The sequence below is a fragment of the Electrona antarctica genome, assembly GCF_951216825.1.
Source record: "Electrona antarctica genome assembly, chromosome: 1".
NCBI lineage: Eukaryota > Metazoa > Chordata > Actinopteri > Myctophiformes > Myctophidae > Electrona > Electrona antarctica.
Genome location: NC_136806.1, coordinates 23,983,579 through 24,004,878, shown reverse-complemented (window position 1 = coordinate 24,004,878; position 21,300 = coordinate 23,983,579). Strand labels below are relative to the sequence as shown.

At 41.9% G+C, this 21,300-nt stretch overlaps 1 protein-coding gene across 1 annotated transcript in view; it reads right to left on the bottom strand.

Annotated features, from left to right (window-relative positions):
- pcdh11 (protocadherin 11) overlaps window positions 1-21,300 on the bottom strand; it is a gene marked incomplete at both ends in the record, with an annotated part of 154,163 nt that overhangs the window by 75,364 nt on the left and 57,499 nt on the right. The window contains one exon of the mRNA XM_079499101.1: window positions 19,424-19,483. Coding sequence (XP_079355227.1) covers window positions 19,424-19,483 — 60 coding nt within the window. The remainder of the gene's footprint in view (window positions 1-19,423; window positions 19,484-21,300) is intronic.

Sequence of the window (21,300 nt, the reverse complement as noted above, 5' to 3'; positions counted from 1 at the left end):
GTTTGTAAGATATCATACAGTAGACACATGGGGCATGTCTCCTTCCCTCAAGGTTGAGCACATTCTAGCTGAAAATATTCTGTGTTTCAGAAGGAGCCTTTCAGAGTGCTCCCTTCGGCTGAGATAATAACTTCATCATAATTAGCCTGTGGTGCTCAGGAGTGTTGAATTGTCGGTTGCAGTGGGATCTGGTCTGATTTATTGCTTGATTTAATTATGTATCAAAATTCAATTAGACACACTTTCAACCAAATTTAAAGTGAGTTTTGCCAAGCTGTCCCTTGGAATCAGGCGGGACTTGAAGGACATGCCTCATAATGTGGGGGCATCTAACTTGATAATCATCTTTTGTGCCGCTCAAGTGAACTAGGTGAAGATGTTGGAAAAGATCTTTTCTTTTCTTTTGCCTTACATTCCCCTCTTCACTGACATCAAACTGTGTGCACACAGTGCATCACATATAAATAACTCAGAAATAGAACTGAAGTCATGTGGGTTGCAGGTAGTGTTCAACAAGGGATAATGTATGACGCGGCGGTAGTCGTTGAAAAAGAATGACCGACGGGATGTTTAAACACGAGGCAAAGTCGAGGTGTTTAATCAAAACTAAAAAGCTTTAAAACTTTAATCAAAACTTGCTTGGGGTGATGATTTGAAACTATTCCATAAGTGTCGCGCTTGCCGTCTGCCCAGCTGCAGCTGCACAGTCGCCTCGGAAAACAAGGAAGTGAGTTGATCAAATAGAATCAATTTTCGGTTACTGCATCGTCTATTTCTCGCTTCAAATGTTTTCCAAAACATTCTTGAGAGCAATGTTTAGTTGTAAATGACATGGTGTGTATGTTTACATGGCAGTCATGTTGGATACAGCATAAAATGCACGCAGCACAGCAGGCGCTCTGAGGCTTTGATTAGACTGTGGTCTGTTATAGAGCTGAGCGGTCATTATCAAGAAATAACACAGCTGAATTCTGCGATTAACTAATCATAATGAAGCATTCAACCAAGCCGTGTAATAAGTGCCCATATTATCACTGTAGATCAGAATCCTTGTATAACCGTTACTTTATAGAAAATGAAATAAAACATATGGCTGCCCCAATGTAGCTGTGCAATGTATTTAGTCACATCACTTTTCATTGGTTCAACATTCATAAATTCCACAGACTTGAACTTGGAGTCACTATTTTGGGCATGTCAACCATTATGGTCGACATCTTAGACATCTGTAGATCAGCTATTTTTGCTCATTTCAAATAAATAGTAAAGGTGCATTCATGAATGACACCGTTGTACGATGAACTGCAATTACTATACAACTATACAATAGGGCATTCATTTTCTGAGGGGCTAAAAAAACATAAAAAGATGAAATATGAAGTTTTCTGTCCATAGAAATGCAGTTGCAGTAGAACAGCCAAGTAGGAGGTGTCTGGTGTTTTGTTTTTTTGTCTTCCTTTCCCTAACCCACATCAGTCACTGCCTGCTCGCCCCCCTTTGCTCCAGACTACACTAGGGAAGAAAAGAGAGAGCTGTTTTGAATAAGTGTCACACCAGGCTCCGAAAGCTACATTGATCTCTACTACTATGCAAATCCAAGATGTCACGGCGTCTGCACTAAAAACCCAAGGAAGGGGAAGAATATTTCAGCCGGAGGTCATTGACTGAAGCACAGCCTTTTAACGGTATTGTAAATATGTCAGTGCGGGGAAAGGTAGTGGAAAGGAGAGTGGAGAGGGTAAATCCCATTGTGGTGTCAAACCTTTTGGTGTTTGGTTGCATCAAGATTTCATATAGTGACATATGCAGTTAATGCATTTGATCTCTCCTGCCATTGAAAGCAGTGACAGTTTGTTTAATTGAGAATGGCAGAGGCATTGTCCACAGATTGCTACGTGCAGCAGCACACTGTAGTAAGCTAAGGCCCCAATGTTAAAACAAAAAAACAGAATCACTTATCACTGTCACCCACTGGCAAACAAGACACACAATGATGACATTGATTAATGATTCCTGTGTATTCACTGAATATGAGCTCCTGAACGCTGGGAGTTGCATTCTTGACTTTAAACACACAGTTGGCAGCCATATGGTTGAGTCTAATGTCATTCAGCATTTCTCTCATTATGTGTCAAACTACAGTCACTGTCAACCACATGGCACCATGGATTGTCACTTCACATAATGATCACGTGCTCACAAGGACTTTGCAGAACTGCTGTGAAGCATTAGCGCTCCAAAGTGACTGTTCTCTCATTACCAATTTTAGATGTGATAATAATACTGAATTAATGTCTCTAAAAATACTAACCATCTCTCTGCTGAGCTGCTCACAGACTTCATTTAAAAAAAGATAACCTTTGTAAGTGTTGCTATTCCAGTCATAGTACCCTGTAGCTTAGTAACAACTTTTACCATGATACAAGACTAATAAGTACCCTATCTTGCACTCCGTGCAAAATCCACCACAGAGAGTTTGTTGAAATTGTCAGTGCTAATTTACAACCGAAGCAGTTGTCATTTGAGTTGTATAATTACCAAATGTAATTGTGCCCATCTGTGTGCCCATGGTGGTCTTAATGGAGAATGTCTTACTGCAATCTGATGTTATTATATCTCTGCTGTCTGGAGGAAACCTCATAACTCCAATGAAATGTTCATTTTTCAATATATTGTCAATTACATGCATGAGAAGGAGAGAGGTGGTGGAGTTATACGTTTTAGCAGACAGTTTGAGGGTCCAATGGAGTTAAGAGGTTTTGTCCAATGCGTTTTTTAATACTTTCCATTGGTTCAATATTTTCGAAACAACACACAGACGTAAAGAGTGTTCAATGGAAAAACAAAATTAGTTAAGAGGTTTCCTCCGGACAGCAATCCAATGGTAAAAAATAAATCCATCTAGAACGCACCGTATCTCAGAGCATGCGTGCTGGGTCATAGGTTTGTTCACCTTTTTAGAGAAGCCCCTTTTTTCAAGCGATCAAATTGATCAGATTTAGCGCATGACCCAGCGCACACGGTCGGAGCTGCAGTGTGCTCTGAATGGAGTTATGGAATTTTTCACCTGTACCACTCATTATTGGATATAATAATATAATATCAGATTAAGGTAAGGACATGGTGTGGTCTCGTGCATGGTTGCTGCATTGCTGTCTTAGGTACAGTTGGAAAACTCAAACATCCATTGCGCCTTAGACCCCATTTAGACTACAAGGCAAAATAAAATATCAGATGTGCCTTCCGTTTAAACGGCAATGGAGTTTGAGCGAAACATCCTTCCAGAGTGGAAATCTCTGAAACGCTCTGAAGACCTCCTGTCTCCATGTAAACGGGCAAAACGTGTGACGTCATGGCTCACGTCTGCTGTGGTTCTACACACTAGTCTATCTGGCACTAGTGCGTGTCAGTGTAGATGCAGAATAATAAGTGAGCACTTTGTTGTTTTCTATTCTGATCGTTGCCGTGAAAACGTGGCCTTAGACCCGACATGAGCCAGTCTAATGACCAGGGCAGTGCAGCATAGATATTTCCTTACTATTTAGAGAGCTTATTATTACCAGTTTCGGATTACGGTGTGCTTCTATTTACTGTAAGGGGGAAGGGGAGACCTTTGTTGTTCCGGTGGGGAACGTTCAGCCAGTTGCTGGCTGCTCACATGGACTTGATGAGCTGTTTGGGGTCAAGGGTCTTGATCATGGACACTTGACCACAAACAGCGACACATATACGTAGACTGGGTCGGGAGGCAAACCTCCTGCCTTAGACTATATATATGGCCCCCCCGACCCTGGTGGCGGGTTTCCAACGTGTGCACAATGCTTGCAGTGGAAATCCATCCAAATTCAACATAACACTCAAGGTGGACAGGTACTGTACAGTTGGGTGCCACCGATATTGTCCCTTATCATTTGACCCATTTAGGCCTGACCTCAAAATTTTAAAAAATGTATCGTGAAAATAAATATTGACAGACTCAGCATTGAGGTTGAAAAACACATTATAATGATCTGGTCCAGATTAGGTTTACCTATAAACCTTTGATGTGACAATGAAGTTGGAGTTGAGTTGAAGATTAAAGATTCTAAATGCCACGTTAGATACTACTGCTTCTTGCACAATTTAGGCAGGTCTTTTGAACCAACCAATATTGCTGTCTTTATAGAGCCCTACACTCTCACAGGGTATACACATTTTAATGAAATAAGTAAGTAAGAAAGTAAAAGTAAGTAATTGTATAAAACAAGAATGACTCTATGCCATTGAGACTATGGGTTTTATGGGTAAGTCTCCCATTGGCTTAGCGGCAGCCAAGAGGCAGCCAATCATGAAAAAGTCTCGACTATTTGCCAGACGCTTTTCAAACAGCTGGCAAAAAGTTTAACTTTGTCCTACGTGTGGCACTCTAGGAAAGGCAATAGTCACCAATATCACTTCAATATATTAGATTTTGATGTACACTATAGTGTTGGCAAATGGACATTTTCACCTGAGGGTGATACTAGAGTTAGGGTCATTTGTCACCCAAATGTTTAAGGTTCATCCTCCTGGGTGCATGAATGCACTCAGCAGGTTTCATGGTAAGCCTCCCATTAGATATTGAGATATCTTGTGTGCAACTGTGGGGTCATCAAAGTCAATAGGAATCATTCTCTGAGGACGGACCAAGCGATTGACCAACAATCACACAGACAGACAGACCCATAGACAGACAGACAGACACAACCATCCTTAGAGTTCTATTGCTTCAAATACTTCTATTCTGTGGAATGTAGTGGAATTGTTTTCACAAAGATGGTACCTTTGAGATTTTAAAAACTCCCACATTTCTCACACCAAACAAGTAAAGTACCTCACAATCAAAGTACTTCTAACTAAAATGTCTGGGGGCTAGTCAGGCTCATTAGCATTCCCTAAATCATCCGTTCTTACACATCATAAGGAATGTTTAAGTGAGATGTTGGTAGTAAGAGACAATAGTGTCGCTGTCAGAAGGCTTTTAATGTTACAAATGAGAACCATTTTGTGCAGCATTTTCTCTCAATCTACTCATTTGCTCTCTACCTTGAGGAAACTAGCAGATATGTGCGGGTCATAAAAGCACACTGCCCAACCAAGGTCATGTGTTTATTTCCCACAATGAAATGGCAATGAAAGTAAAGTAATAGACACTATAAAAAAAGCCAATAGACCTGATTTTTCAAGAAGGCCAGCTATAAGAGAGACGGTATATACAGTACAGGAAGGGAAGTACAAATTGTTCCATGATACAAACAGCATCCTCCACCAATAAAATATTAACAGTCAACATATTCAATATTCCAGAAGAGATAGCACTTGCTCCACCAGTTATCAAGTTATCAATGCAGACTTCATGCATATTTTTCAGGTAAGCTAACCCATATGAATGCAAGAGGCCTGCAAGGAAATTGTTTAGTTTATTTTCTATAATTATGTGATAGTGTATGATAACATACCCATAGCACAAACTGTTATTTGTTTATTCAACTGGGGCAGCTTGTTAACCAACATGCTACTGTCAGGTCTTAAGAATGCATATACACAACCAAATCATGCGTGGAAACGCAACACAGGGGTGCAGTGCTGTTAAATCATTGATGAAGCACGGAGACAAAACTCGCTGTCGTATCCCCATCTGCCACATGCATACCGTACCCAAATATGTCAATGTCAGTTTTCTCGACAGCTCAGTCAGTTTAAAAAAGTGTGGCTTTGATGTAATTCCGAAGCCATGCAGTGAAGAACTCTCGCTCTCCTAGCCTGCCCCACCCAAGTGTGGTCCATCACCGTCACCGAAAACAAACTTCTCCTCTCTGCCAAAGACTTTTCTTTCCCCCTCATGACACAACTGAGCATCCGTCATGTTGGATATTTTTGTGCACGGCAAATGTGAGCTCCAGGATACCAAGCGCATGCATTTCTTCTTCCAACCCTCGTGCTGTGTCTCCGGCCACGGCCAAATATATTAACATATGTTCTCACAGTGCACAGTGCTACTCTGCATTGGTACATTCCTTATTATAGCAAGCCCCCGTTCCGTGCTTTCCCCATTGAATATCCATAAGTAGTAAAACACCGCCACGATCTGCCCACTCAGAACAGTAGGGATGTGTCTTGTGATGGGGGCTCCTTAACATTTAGTCAGAGGCCATCTTTCTCAAATTGATATTCCTCCCACTCACAGCAAACGCGGGCGGTAATAATGACAAATAAAGGCAATATTGCATCTGGAAGGTCATCTGCTGGTTATGGTTTTGTTTTCCCTTCCTACACTGTAGCTATGATGCTTTTCAGCATGCTGACTCTAAATTCCCTTGGTATATTTCACATCTTCACAATGTGCCAATGTGAAATATACAAGTTCCCAATGTCTTCATAATTTTCAAATTAAAGCGATTTGTAATTTCACTTTCTCTTCTTCTTCTTCTTTTTCTTTTTTTAAGAGACATATCAAAGACATAAAATAACACTGGTGACACTGCCTGTTTAGTTATTCACAGATAAAACACAAACTACAGTATAATGGATAAACAGGAATATCAACCAAAGATAATGAGACACACTTTGACAGCATATGACATATAGCTGCACATGCTCTTGACAAAGCATCACAGATGTTTGGCTAAATTTACCGACAGTATGTGCATACATTTAGGAACTTTTGTCTAAGACAGACTTTTATGCTGAGATGTGACGACTTCCTGGAGAATAATCGACATGTTAATACACATTAGCCAAGCTGCATGATTACCACCTAAGATGAAAGTGTTGCTTGTACGGGAAATAAAACACGCAATCCAAGATCAGGAAATAAGACATGACAGCCCATGAGGATATTGACTGATGTTGCTTTGACACTGATATGTGTTGATTGCTGTGAAAATGCATATTGTTAGTGTCTGTTGTCTCCATTGCAGAATGAGTTCATAAAGGGTGACCATCCTGTGACCGTCCTTTAAGACAGTGTCCAATTATTTTCATCTTAATGTCTTATTTGGAAGGTATTTTTTTTCTGTCTGCCAGCAACAGAGTTGTGCTGTGGTTGATCTAAAGAATTATTTTGAAAGAAGAAACACTACAGAGAAGTCATCCTCTTCTGATTCTGGCATCCATGTCATCCCAGTCATCCCATGGCAATGGACTGATTTATAATGGTAGAGAGAAGAAGAAAAAAGAGGCCAGGATATACAGTATCATTGAATCATGAAGGCATTGAATAATACTTTGCTCATGAATAATATCATTAAAAATAGGCTCTTTTTAGACCACAGGCAAAGATCTTAGGCTTTTTATGATTAATGCCTTATCAATAAATTAAGGGATTTTGAGATTTTATTTATTAATTACTTTGTCTTATTTTTCCTTTTGTTCCATTCAAGTTACAGTAGGGCTGTGCCAAACCACGCAAGGACAGGGTTTGTTTGACCATCCAATATAATGTTTATACAGCACCACTTCTGTACAGAGAAATGCGGCTTCTTAAAACGTTATATTGCTCATTAACAAATATTCCACCTAGTATACTGTATAGTACACCTAGCAAAAAACACCAGGGAAAATGTGTCAAAGTGAAAGCATATTGAAATTACTGCAGGCTATCCCCTTTCCTCCTGGAAAAGATGCTGAATACAAGTTAATATAAGTTGCTACTGTGGGATTCAGTGGGTTCTGGTGCTGTGCCAATAAGGTACTTTAAAGGCCAGTCCACATGACAAATCAGTGATTTACAACGGGACAACACCGTTTGCAATGCGTTGTGCAGAAACCAGTCACAGCGGTCTGAATAGGCCCTATGCACACAGCAGTCATATTGGTGAGAAATTGGGCCACTTCTTACTTCCTTCACAAGTGTTACCAATGATGCTAATTCAGGTTGTGTTCCATTCTGGTCAAACAGAGTCAGGGTGCTGCTGCTATCCTTAGAGTATATATTAATAGAGACGGCACCCGGAGGAAACCCTGAGGCGAAATGGACATAGTGGCCAAACACATGAACGCGCTGGTCCGTTGACTATCATTGCGCACATTCATGATGACACGTGAACGCTGTTTCATATGTGAACGCGCGCAATGATAGTCACCGCGTTCATGTGTTTGGGCCCAATCCATCCCAGAATGCACTCTGTTCCTACCCGGAAGGAGGAGTGAAATCGCCTCATGCGCTTTTGAGCAACTTAATGCAAGTGGATGGGAGGAGAACTTGGGTGCCGTCTCTATATTAATATATACTCTAAGCTGCTATCGTGCATGTTGGCTCACTGGAAAGACTCTGCTACACTACATGGAATTGAGCCTTAATCAGCATTATTGGTAACACTCATGAAGGAAATAATAATTTGTCTTATTTTAGTTTTGAAGGTATTGACCCATTAAGTATCTGAAAAATACAGTACCCTCTAAGATTAAATCAAATCGAAGGGGTACTACAAATGGGTGGGACATATCACAAAACAGGCTATAAATAAAATAGTTATAGACTTTTGAGACCATCAGGCTGAGGCTCTGAGCCACTGCTAGATATGTCAAATTATTTAGAAATGAAACAATAGGGAATTGGTATCAGTTCAAATCGTGGATGGGCCCGTCACAAATTTGGCACAATTTCAGTGACAGTATCCAAGTTTATCACCAAACTAGGTGGATATGTTAATAATTAAGCTGCTGAAACATGTCCCCAAAATGTAAATGTGTTGGCTTGAAACCCTGAATCACTGATTTGTGTCTATATTTATCTTTGTATTTTATTACACAATGTTTTGCCCCTAAAGACAGTCTAGACTTTAGACTAGATAATGTGATACAAATTAGGCTACATGTAATTACTTAAAGAACAAATGACCTTGTTTTTGTCATTAGATCTGCCTGCGTGCTTTGATGTTTGTATCGACCCCCCAAGTATGTATTTATATTAATTTATTTATTTAAGAAATGTGGATTTATATAATGTGCACACACAGGTAGGCCTAATGTGGTATAGGCTGGTGGGTGGTGTGGTCCTCTGTAGTGATCACTTGACTACACCATTTCTACAGGTTTTATTTAGCTCCTACAGTGTGAATATACCCTAAAGCAGGACCCATGCAAGTCCCACCATGCTCCCCTTAAAGAAGGTTCCACTCATTCTGCTGGATTACAGGCCTAGGTATTAGCCACAGCTCAGGCTAAAAGGGTAATACATTAGCCATCTCGGGGATCGGGCTGCTCCACTGCAATCCTGAAGCACACAATGACTTATCATTAATGGGTTGGGAAGTGTGGGGAGAGTGCACCCTGCACCAGAGATTTCCACATGGATACGGCCTCTGACACAGGGGCACCAGCCCTCCACCATCTGCTGTGACTTGACAAATGATTCTATATCAAAGGGGTCTACAGTGATTTGGGTAGTAATTGATTGGATGTGTGGCACTCAAATCCCTGATTGGTTTAGTTTGGATCATGTAGAGTGGGGAATATGACAGAGAGAGAGAGTTATAGAGACAAAATGCATCTGGGAAGTAGTTTTACTTTACAATTTACAATTTAGGCATTTAGCAGACGCTTAATCCAGAGCGATTTACAATAAAGAACAACACAATGCAACAAATGCATATAAATAGTAATCTAGGACCATAAGAACCTATATCATCTGTCACATTTAAACTATAAAAAAACTAAAACCAAAATACATCGCATGGATGCACCTGGGACGTATCCTCACGATTCCTCAGTGATGTATCCCAAGGTCATCGGGGTTTCGGGTCTCCCAACATCATACCCCTCACTCAGGTGACCCAGCCAGATCAAGTCCCGACTTACGTCCCACCGTAGCTACCCTCGATCATACCCATTAGGGAAAAACCAGGGCCACACAATCCGTTCCTCCTGAACTACTCTGCCGGGACTGGGAGGTACTATTCTGGCGTGTGGAAGGACTAGGCTCTGTGGGTTGACTTCTGTCCGGGCCCCTCCTACGTCTCACCAGGTCCAGCCCCTGTGCTTTGCACCAGACTCCCATCACCAGGCACTTCATTCAGGAATGGTGGATTCTCGAGCCGCAATGGTTCAATAAATACATGCATCTAAATTACATATTTTAGACTTTGCATAAGCCTGCAAGGTCGTCGAGGCTAGGGAAAGTGTTACGGCAAGTGCTGTTGTAGGGTTGGATCAAACTTTGAAGATTTTTATGGAGCCTTGACAATATACAATTCATGCATGTCTCCGTGAAGATAGGATTTTACCATTCAACAAGAAGTGGCATGGAGCGATAGCAGTTAGCAGTGGCATTCTATTGATTTGTTCTAGGGTGGCATACTTGGTCTCATTGAAATTCAGCAGAGAGAGGGGAGCAACAATCATATTTTCCTCTATCAATTTCTCCTGATTTTGTGATGCCATTAACCTTTGTTATGGAAACCATGATAACTGGGGAGGTGACATCTTTGCTTAAAATTGTCTCTTCTCAGCCCTCGACTAGCATTGCCTCAGCCTCATAAAGCAGAGAGGATAACATGATTCTATGTTGCAATATGATGATGCACTGAATAGTAACCAATATAGATGCAAATAAATGTGATTTAAGGCCTGGATGACTTACATCTCAATTTAAAATATAGGTTACAATTTCAACATAGTCCTATTTGCAATGTTAAATATTTCTCTCTCTCTCTCTCTCTCTCTCTCTCGCTCTCTTTTTCCCCCCCCTTTTTTTTTACATTGGTCATAGATTTTAATGCAAACTGATGCAAAGGCTGTGAATTTAATGGTATAGTCCTCCATGTGAGCTTTTACTGCCAGTATTTGTTTAAATATGCCATGCTGCCCCGGCTTCTGCTGTCACTAGACATTCAAGTCATTCAACCAGTCGTGTCACATATGGCATGTAGGATGCGCTGTCGTTAAGCTGAGAAAACTGCTAAAGGAAATCCCATCGATGCAACAGTGGCCGATAGTGTATAGTGCGATTAGTATATACGCCTGTACGGCCTTTATGGCCTGGTAGGCTGAATTCTCTGCATATACCTTTTGCCTTTTGACATTGACATGCTGTGCTTGCTAGTGACAGATGCTGCACAGGACCAAACCCAGAGGTCATAAATGACCTTTCAGTTTGTCTCTTTTCTTTTTTCTTTTTTTTTGTCACAACATGTCGCAACCTCGGGCGCACTGATGGAACCCTGGGTTGTTGCCGCTTGTCTTCCACGATCAAATTTACCTCCACTGAATATTTTGTGTGTGTGTGTGTGTGTGTGTGTGTGTGTGTGTGTGTGTGTGTGTGTGTGTGTGTGTGTGTGTGTGTGTGTGTGTGTGTGTGTGTGTGTGTGTGTGTGTGTGTGTGTGTGTGTGTGCGCGCGTGCGCGCGTGCGACTGTGCGTACTGTATGCTTGCAAGTGAGTGAATGGATTGTTTGTGTTTGCATTTGGTTGGAAGATGCCTCAGTAACTACTCATAGTCTCTAAATAACCTTAATTCCTGTGTGACTGACTGGCCTCTTGTTTAGGTGCCGGAGGGGTTGTCTTTTATTATACAGGATGAAACTTCATTAAGATGATATTCACAAGCGGCCATTCCTTACGAATATGCTGGCTGGCAAGAGTTGTACACAAGGTCCCCCATCAACTGTTTTATCAGTCTGTTCGTTTGCATAATAGTGTTTAGAGGAAAGCAAGAAGGGGGGGGGGATTTGTTCAGCAATTTCATCACTTGACCCTTTACAACCAAAGTTGTCGGAGAAAATGTTTTTCATTTTCAATGTGGAAAACAAAAGCTGTGAAATGACATCATGGAGTCATAGGGCTTTAGTTTGCCATAGTAATTTCAGAGAGCTGGCAGGAACAGAGTGCAGCAGGACCCCGTACTGGCAGAGGTGCTTGAACCCCACCCCCAACACTCACCCTCTCCATCTGTCACCTAAATAGGTTGAAGTGCTCACATACACACACACATAAGCAATCATGCACAATGCACATATTCACACATACAGTACTCTCTCTCACTCTGTCTCTCTGATCTCTCTCTCTCTCTCTCTCTCTCTCTCTCTCTCTTAATAACAACAACAACAACAATGTAGAGGTTAGTGCCCATAGCCTACTTAACAGGGTCAGTTACAGACAGGGCACCATGGGACCATACAATCATGTGTGCGGGTTTGTATGGTCCAAAATAAAATGTGAGCCGGTCGGGTGTGGATGAAATACAAATTCTCCATTCCAGGATCAAGTAGCTATACTGCCAGTGAGAGTGACTTCTTTCTCTATTGCTGGATTTGTTGTTCAACAGAGGAGAAGTCCAATTAAACCAGAGACAGTGGACAATATTATTTCGCCCGACAGAAAGGGCTTTTTATAGTCTGGCGATTTAGTGTTGTGATCAGTGACCGGCGATCAAGTTTGATTGCTGGTCGCAAAGACTTTTATTGAGCTTTTCCACTGCATGGTACTCCTGGCTCGACACTGCTTGCCTTTTTTGATTTATCATCAAGCTAAAGTAGTACCAGGTACCTGTTACGTGGTATTCTTTATGTATCACCTCCATTGAGCTGAGTCGTTACTAAACGTTGATGTGAAACTCTACTGATTGTACTAGTCTAGTATACTAAATACTGGTGAGCTGTGACAAACCTTTAAACTAGCTGTTATAAATGTGAAATGAATCAATATGAGCAACTGCATATGGCCTGTTCCTCACCGAAAATGTTTTTTTCCAGACAAGTCGAAATTGTTCTTTACTGCTCTTCTCAGCAGAACCATGTGTTGTGTTGCTATAATGACTAGCGGCATTGAGAAGCAGTGGGAAATGACCTGGTACCAGAATGTAGTTCAGTTTAGTAGAATTGAGTCAAGCTGGTACCACACATTTGAAAGAGGCTACTACAGTATGCGTACAATGACTGACCGCCATTGTGATGTGCTGAGAGTTGCTGCCGTTGAACTTTTACGTCATTGCTGGCTCTATTGTCATGATAACTCCACAACAACATTATCCACCACAATGCAATTAGTTTTGCTTTTGCCTCGGTAACCGACATTCTAAAAATATTAAGGTATTTGTTGAGAGCTTAATAAACTGTGTCCCACTGTATCCACATGCTTAGACTTCTTTGTAATAAATCATGCTGTCAAGAGAGAAAATGGATCGGCAGCAATGAAACAAAAAACATTGTTAATATCTCTCAAGTATGTCTGTCTGTGTGCTCTATTTTCCTCCAATGGCAGAAGAGTTGCCATAAGTATACTAATGGACAAAAACTATTCCATCAGGTGATCACAGATCACTGGACAACAGCCATAAATCATAGTTAAATGTTACATGATTGAGCTACACAGCAAGCAAAGTGTTTTATTTAGCCTATAACATAGGCTGTGGTAGCAAGATATCCATTTAGCTGACAAAGAATATATATATATTTTGGTTGCGAAGCTGTTTTAGCTTTTAACTTCGATAGATAGATGGATAGATAACATTGATCCCACAGGGAATATCATTCGCCAAGAGGCAGTACAGCAGTTAGAGTTGCAAAGTTACAGATACAGAGTAAGGGAAGTACTGTTGGATACAGCAATACAAAGGTAAGAAATAACAAGAAGCACCATCAAACAATAATGGAAAATGACATACCTATCCTGCACTACGCAGAAAACAACAATAACACAAGAAAGAGTTATTACTTATTACAGTGTGTTGTCATTTAGATGTCTAGAAGTTACTCTATTGAAACGTTACAACACAGGTAAACACAGGGGCAGTGGTGGCCTAATGGTTAGAAGAGTTTTGACAGAACTGTTCCTGGTTCGATACCCAGATCACAGGCTTTAACTGGTCAGATCCGTTAAGGAATTGATTTGCAGATATCTGCAGATAACGGGACGGATGTAATGTGGTATTGAACATTTGGGGTTTGGGCCAGTGCAGGACTCTGCAATACGATAATCTGAATACAAGCTTATTGCTGATGGTCTGAGAAAACGTTAAACCATCAACGTTGCAGGGCCCTGTGCGAGACTATTTCAAATAGGTGCAGCTCTTGCTTCCATCAAAACTGTATTCAAAGTCAAAGTCAAAGTCATACGATTTGTCACACACGTTACCGCAGTGAAATTTGTTCTCCGCATTTGACCCATCTCTTGGAGCGGTGAGCCGCAGCCAAGGAGCGGTGAGCTGCAGTGTGCGCCGCACTCGGGAATCATTTGATTAGTAGATTTGACCCCCAATCCAACCCTTTGATGCTGAGTGCCAAGCAGGGAGGCATTGGGTCCCATTTATACAGTCTTTGGTATGACCCGGCCGGGGATCGAACCCCGACCTCCCAGTTTCAGGGCGGACACTCTAACCACAAGGCCACTGTCTGGTCTGTATTCATAGGTCACCGATTTCAATATAACGCAACACAGGAACCCCAGCTAGTGTTTTTGGTCGTCCAACAGTTTCTTAATCGGTGGGGCACGACTCAAAAATAGAAGATCCAGCATTTGGGAGCAGCCATATAACTCTATGGGAGCAGCGGCGATAGTGCTGGCGGCGCGCTGAACGCGTGCGCGTTCATTCACTGGGCATGCAAATGCAAAAAGTGTCGTTCTTGATTGTGTTACGCACACAGCCTATTGGTAATAATATATAATAAGATAATATACTAAGATGCTGTATTTTCTTTGCTATTCACATATTTTATTTCAATCCTGTTCTGCTACAGTATGATGAGGAACTTACTTGTGCCAAAGCCTCCAAACAAAAACTCGTGAAAAATTGGCACAATGTATTCCTCCTGGAGCTTACTGTCAGAAGTATATCTTAACCTGCCCTTTTACCCTGACCTCCTCACTGCACCAATGCTCAGAGCCCACTCCTCAATTATTCACAGAATGCAAGAGTTTCTTTCTTCATCTTCTTGCCAGCCAGAGTAAACGCTTTCAGAAAAATAGAGGGGCACATAACTGCTTCATAGATGAATACGAGAATGACATTCAGTGGTGGATGGATATAATGCACTCGATGCCAGTTCTAATTGTAGCCTAACAGTATGCAGACATTGCAGACCTCTGGGATATTCACAATTCAATGTATGGCCTTTGGACTATAGGATCGCTATGGAAACCAAAAGATCCGAACGACCTGTGGTGCCACCCACTCGGACAGCCGTTAATCATCTTCGTTCAGATCCTGGCACTGCAGAATTTGGCCAATGTGTCAAGAAGCAATTATGTGTACTTAGTGCTTTGGAAACCCATCTACTCCCTCACTGCTCTCTTTCCTCGCTCTCTCGCTTGCTCACTCGCTTGCTCACTCGCTCTCATTCTCACACTCTTAATATAATCAGGGAGCAGTCCGTTTAAAAGCCCTCTGTTCGTTGCCCTATCTATCCCCAGAATGCGTACAATGCAGATGAAGAGAGGTGTGTGTGTGTGTGTGTGTGTGTGTGTGTGTGTGTGTGTGTGTGTGTGTGTGTGTGTGTGTGTGTGTGTGTGTGCGTGTGTGTGTGTGTGTGTGTGTGTGTGTGTGTGTGTGTGTGCCTACATACGTACGTGCGTAGTGGGGGGTATCCTATTCTGAGAGCCATTACAATCCGAATATTCTTTTCATGTGAATCATATCCATGCAGCCATTTACTCATTTTGCCAGCCTCCTGCACTGACTGACATACCAAATTACCCCGGCTGGCCCATTGCATTCTCCGCGCATATTGGTTCGGTGTGGAAAGCGGAGACTAATGTGAGCTGACGAGAGGGAGATTATGTTCTGCTACTAACAGCTAAAACGTGAACACCACCACCCACAAACCCATGGTGTTCCCCGTTAGCCTGATCAGCTGTTTAAAAAGAGCTACAGAAAGAGATGGGGACAAAATGGCCCGGAGAGCAGAGAGTGATTGTGCAGCAGTGCAGCACCCTAAATCTCAAGGTTATTTGACCTTCAACATTTGCTTCTAGATACGCATGTGAGAACATCCCAATTGTTATTATTTACAGAAAAACATTTTCATACACTCACGAGGCCTGTATCTTTAAGGCCTCGGACTCTGTGCGCGATGACGCGGCGCGCTCCTGCGCGAGGGCATATTACCCCGCCGCGACTTCCACTTCTCACCCCATTTATTTTTATTCTGCCATTGCAGAACGAACCAAGCTGTGTTATCACTGAGAGGAAAAAGATTAATTGTTCAAAATAGACGAGTGGCCGTACACTTGTACCGCGAGGTGACTTGTTTTCTACCCGGTGGTAATTCCAAATCACAGCAACAAACACCTGACTAAGTTTTGAGTCACTTATAGTGAAAAACTGAAAAAGCGTTAGCCAAATATAGCTTATCATTGCCCGCGCTACCATAGCCCGGGCAGCATAAGCTGGCCACACATAGCATTAGCTTAACTTGCTAACGGTGCTATCAAACAAACTAAGTGAGTGTTAAGCTGCCGCAACATAGCTATTATCAAGCGCTAGCTAGCTACAGCGAGTGTTAAACCACGCTGCGGCGAGGGTTAGCATTAGCGATAGATACGCCGGGTGGCCCTTCTCGCTTGCTTTTGCAGAAGTAAAGGGTTTATCCGGGGTGAGAAGCGGAAGTCGTGGCGGCGGGGTTTTATGCCCTTGCGCGGGAGAGCCTGAGGCCTTAAAGGTACAGGCCTCGAGTGTATGGGAATGTTTTTCTGTAAATAACAACAATTTGGATGTTCTCACATGCGTATCTATCGCAAATGTTATGGTTAAACAACCACGGTTATCATATAACCTCCAGTTATTATGGTACTCGTTTGCCATGCAAACTTCATTGACGTCCTGTCCTATTCAGAGACTTCTAGACAGAAAGCAGACTCATTAGAAACGATCCACATATGAGCAGTTCAGGCCTCACGTGAAGGACACGCATGCAATTGCAGTGTCATTTTTGTGTTGACGGCACTCCGAACAAAAGCTGATTGCCTCTCTCATTATTTCCCAACGACAGAACCAGGAGGCAGGGAGGTATTGTATTTTATTATGATTTACCATCTCACCATCGTCTGCGGCTCTCAATGCCATGCACCCAAGTCTTTTTTAGAGAGCTAGCTGTGCATTAGCAACATGAGGTGATGCTAGGTGTTGGCCGCATGTTCAGAGAGCTAGCTGTGCATTAGCAACGTGAGGCTAGGTGTTGACTGCTTGATGACAGGCTGTCAGACCACTTCTCTTCTTTGGTTTCCTTTTACCACAGGTCCACTCTTGGCCGTGCCGCCCACTCAAGCAGAAAAGGACACAAGCCCTTTTTGACACATTTCGAGGCCAATGAACTGAAATTGTGTGAATTTCACTACATAACACTTTCTCACATTTGCAAGTAGCAAGGACTGGGAGGTAGGAGTTGGGCGGGCGGGGGTGACTCAATCAGTCTGTCAACTGTGAAGACGTGAGACCGTCAGAGAGAGTGAAGTGAGGACTGTACATAGACAGGATAGGCCTATATTAGCATCGAATAAATCTGTCATTTTCACCTCATGCCAAGCAGAGGCCAGTATTAATGGATTGGAGAGGAATTCTTTAATTGCCATGCAATAAGAGTGAACTTTACTATAGTTTCAATTATGATTATTATTATTTTTTAATATAAAATCAAACTTGATTCATACAGTCAACAGCGAGTACTCTGATAACGGCTACAACAGCTATTGCATAACCAGAGGTGCCAATAACGGGCATTGCTCCCAACATGCAGGCTTCGGCCTAATCTAGATCCATAAGCTCTTGTGTTGTATTATTTTTCTAAATGGTACGTGGATTCAGTGTGCTTTGATTGCCATTCGGGACCTCATTACCCGATAATGGTACTTATAAGTAACCATATCTTCATGCTTCAGCATTTGTGCACAACATATGCCAGTAATGATGCACAGGTCAACTCCTAACCCGTGGGTACTGTGAGTTCACTCGTCAGTCTGGTGGGTTCAGGACGGGTGAGCTTTAGGCTACTAGAACATTGGTTCAGGCCGGCACACACACACGCACACACAGATATACACAAATGCATTTTTATGTGTTCAGGCTTCACCTACGTTCTTCCACTAAGTGGTATTCGTAGCTTTGTGTTTACTCTGCCATTGCCAAAACTTTATTTATTTTTTTAGGCCAAGAAGAAGAGGCTACTACTGAGGCTATGGCTGATTTAATCAGATTAAAGTAAAATATGGGTAATGCTAAGGTTGCACACAAAGTGGGCCAAAAAAGTAATGTGTGGGAGTGGGAGAGACAGACAGAGAGAGAGAGAAAAATATAGAGTTCATGTGTTCAAAGACAAAATAGACCTACTACACTTTTCTACTATTTTGTTAAATTGCAGTGTTAAGATGTGAAGCTAGCATAGCGTACATTGTTTGTTTTCATGGTTTCAAACACCTGAATAGAATAAAGAAATCAGACGATATCAATGATAACTGGACTTGCACTTGGACATGGTTGTTCACAGTGGTATTGCATCAGACTGCAGGTTATCTGCAATGGTGCAGGCCGGGCCCATGTGTTACCATGTGTTGTTCATGCTTACTGTAAATCGCTCTGGATTAAGAGCGTCTGCTAAATGCCTAAATTGTATTGTATGTATTTTGGTTGTTATTTTTGAGTGTAGACACTCTTGTCAGTCTATAATGGGGGTGAAGTGAGGCCATCCATTTAGCGTGGCTTGTGTTGTGACCATTTTTGAGTGGTGCAGCCACTCCAAGGAACAGCAATGTCCCTCCCTAGGGTACCAATAGGGGCAAAATTGGCGCTGTTGTGCTAGAAACAGAGAGAGATAGTGTTGCACTGTTGCCTGCTAATTACAATGTGGAGAGAGAGAGAGAGAGAGAATTCCCCCATACAGCAACTCTGTTATTTCTCGACCATTTCGGACGCGGGGCGGCTCTCCGGAACCGGGCCGGCACCCTGGGCCCTATGGGCCCCATGGCTCGGCAAGGCTACTTACTTACCGGGGACCCCCCCACAGAGTTGCACCACTCAGTTCACACAGGTGTGATTTTACATGACAAATTTCATGTTTGAAAACTGGAGAGCAGAGCAGATTTGGTCACTTAAGTACTGGGCTATGATATGGGCACATTACAGTAACGTGTGGGCAACAGATTAACAGAGAAAAATAGTGCTGGATAACTTTAAGCCCTACATTTCAAAATGAGGGCCTGGATAATCAGTTCAGTATTGTGAAGAATACATCTTTATACACACTTGACCAATCACAACAACATAAAATACCCTCTCAAACAGGGTTTTAACTTCAGTATATGCAGGTTTACACAAATGGCTTCTTTTGTGAAAAATTCAAGAAGACATGCAATCAAAAGGGAATAAACACAATGCAAAAAAGAAAGAAAGAAAAAGAAATCCCAGCATGTTTCAGATATCTGTATTTGTCTCAGATAATGATGTTTTCCCGCTTGGTTTGTTTTAAGCTGAATCTTACCTTATGAGGACAAATGGGGGGTGATGAGTTGAAAGACTTCTCTGGCGTCTGGTTCGGGTTCTACGAGGAAAAACATATTATCAGAGACATGCTTTCTGTAGAGCGCATCTCGCAGTAAATCTTTAGTGACAGTAGGTGCAGCTTATTTCCTGGTCCTCTCCATTAGCATTTCTGTGAAACATTTCAGTGGACTTAAGAGACCCTGTATCAACCAGGTCTTACACTAATCCAAGACCAGATGTGCAGTCTTTGCGCACTGTCCCCCAGGGATTTCTCCCATTGTCACGTTTTAAATCTTTATCTTGAAAATATCACGAATGGTGGGGGGGGAACTAACAAACATGTTTTGTTTTTGTTCTGTTTTGTTACACTTAACCCCTATTTTCTTTTTCCTTTCTTTCCTGCAGTGATTGCAAATCCTTCTTTATCAGAATATTTCACCAAACATATGTCCCACATTTGACATACATGCGTGCCTACATGCATATTTCGAGGTGAGATGATTATCACATTGTTAATACACAAATACATCACTCAGTTACAAGGAAACACCATTAAAAAGGCAGACACAAGGTACCAACAGATGGTCCCGCTGTTTGTGATTATGCAAAGATCCAAAGTATTTGCATATTCCCGATACCATTGAATAAGAAACTAAGCAGGAGCCATTGTGAGCTGACCTTAGTCAGAAATGCAAAAAAGCGTTGGGGGAGACGAACCCAGTAGGGAAGTGGCTGGGCTTTGCAAACTTCCTTGGGAATCATATAAGGGTCTGCCTCCTGGGAAGACCCTGTTGATTCCAAGCAGGTGCTTTCAGTTACGAATGTCCTCATCCAATTATGTGCCTGTGGTGTGTCTGATGCTCCCTGACACTATTAATGGCTTCCTCATGATATCACCAAGAGAGATGAGACACTCAACTGTCCAGACTCTTAACATCTATATTTCATTGCAACTTAAAGGGGGAACACCGCAGAGGCCAAAGCAACCGAGATTGGCCCTCGCTACAGCATAAATACTAAGCTTATGAAATATAAATGGATGAATGGGCCTTGCTGGGATGTCGGAATTAGTAGACACAATTTCTCCCTTACTAGCACTATAACCATGATATAATAATTGATGTGACAAATAAACATGAGTTATTTTCTTTGGGGAGAGAAGCTGGGAATTTAATTTCTCTCTCTCTCTCTCTCTCTCTCTCTCTCTCTCTCTCTCTCTCTCTCTCTCTCTCTCTCTCGCGCGCGCGCGCGCGCTCTGTGTGTGTGTGCGGACTGTGCGAGTGCATGTACGCATTAGAGAGGGAGAGAGCATATTCATGTACACTGTTTATGTATGCACATTTGTGTCCTTGTGTCTGTATGATTGGTTTATGATGATTCTCACTGGGCAAAAGCTCAAAACCTTTCCCCCTTTTTTGAATGACCTTGATCTATTTCCAAAAATGTAATGCGATCATTGCTGACATGATAAATAAATAAATAATAAATAAAAAGTTTGGGCGTGTATGCTTTCATTCTTCAAGGACACAATAGATGCCAGTTTATTTTAAGTTTGTAGATGTCAGCAGCAACCTTTGCAATAATTCTGTGGCTGGTTTTGCAAATCAAAGCTTCCATTAATGCACACTGATGTTATTTCCCTGTACATCCAGTTAATTGCAGCTAAGTGTTGTATGAATGGAACAGATGAGTAACAACATTAAAATACTCTTGCTGGCTTAGTTCCAATATTTCACATCCATGCCAAAGTTTAAAAGTTTGTGATCTCTCCATAGTTGCATCAGAAAAGTCTCCTGTGTAATAATTTTTAAATCTCATTTACTCAGTACGCAAAATATCATTGCCGTGTCAGACAGAAACCTCCATATTTCATCA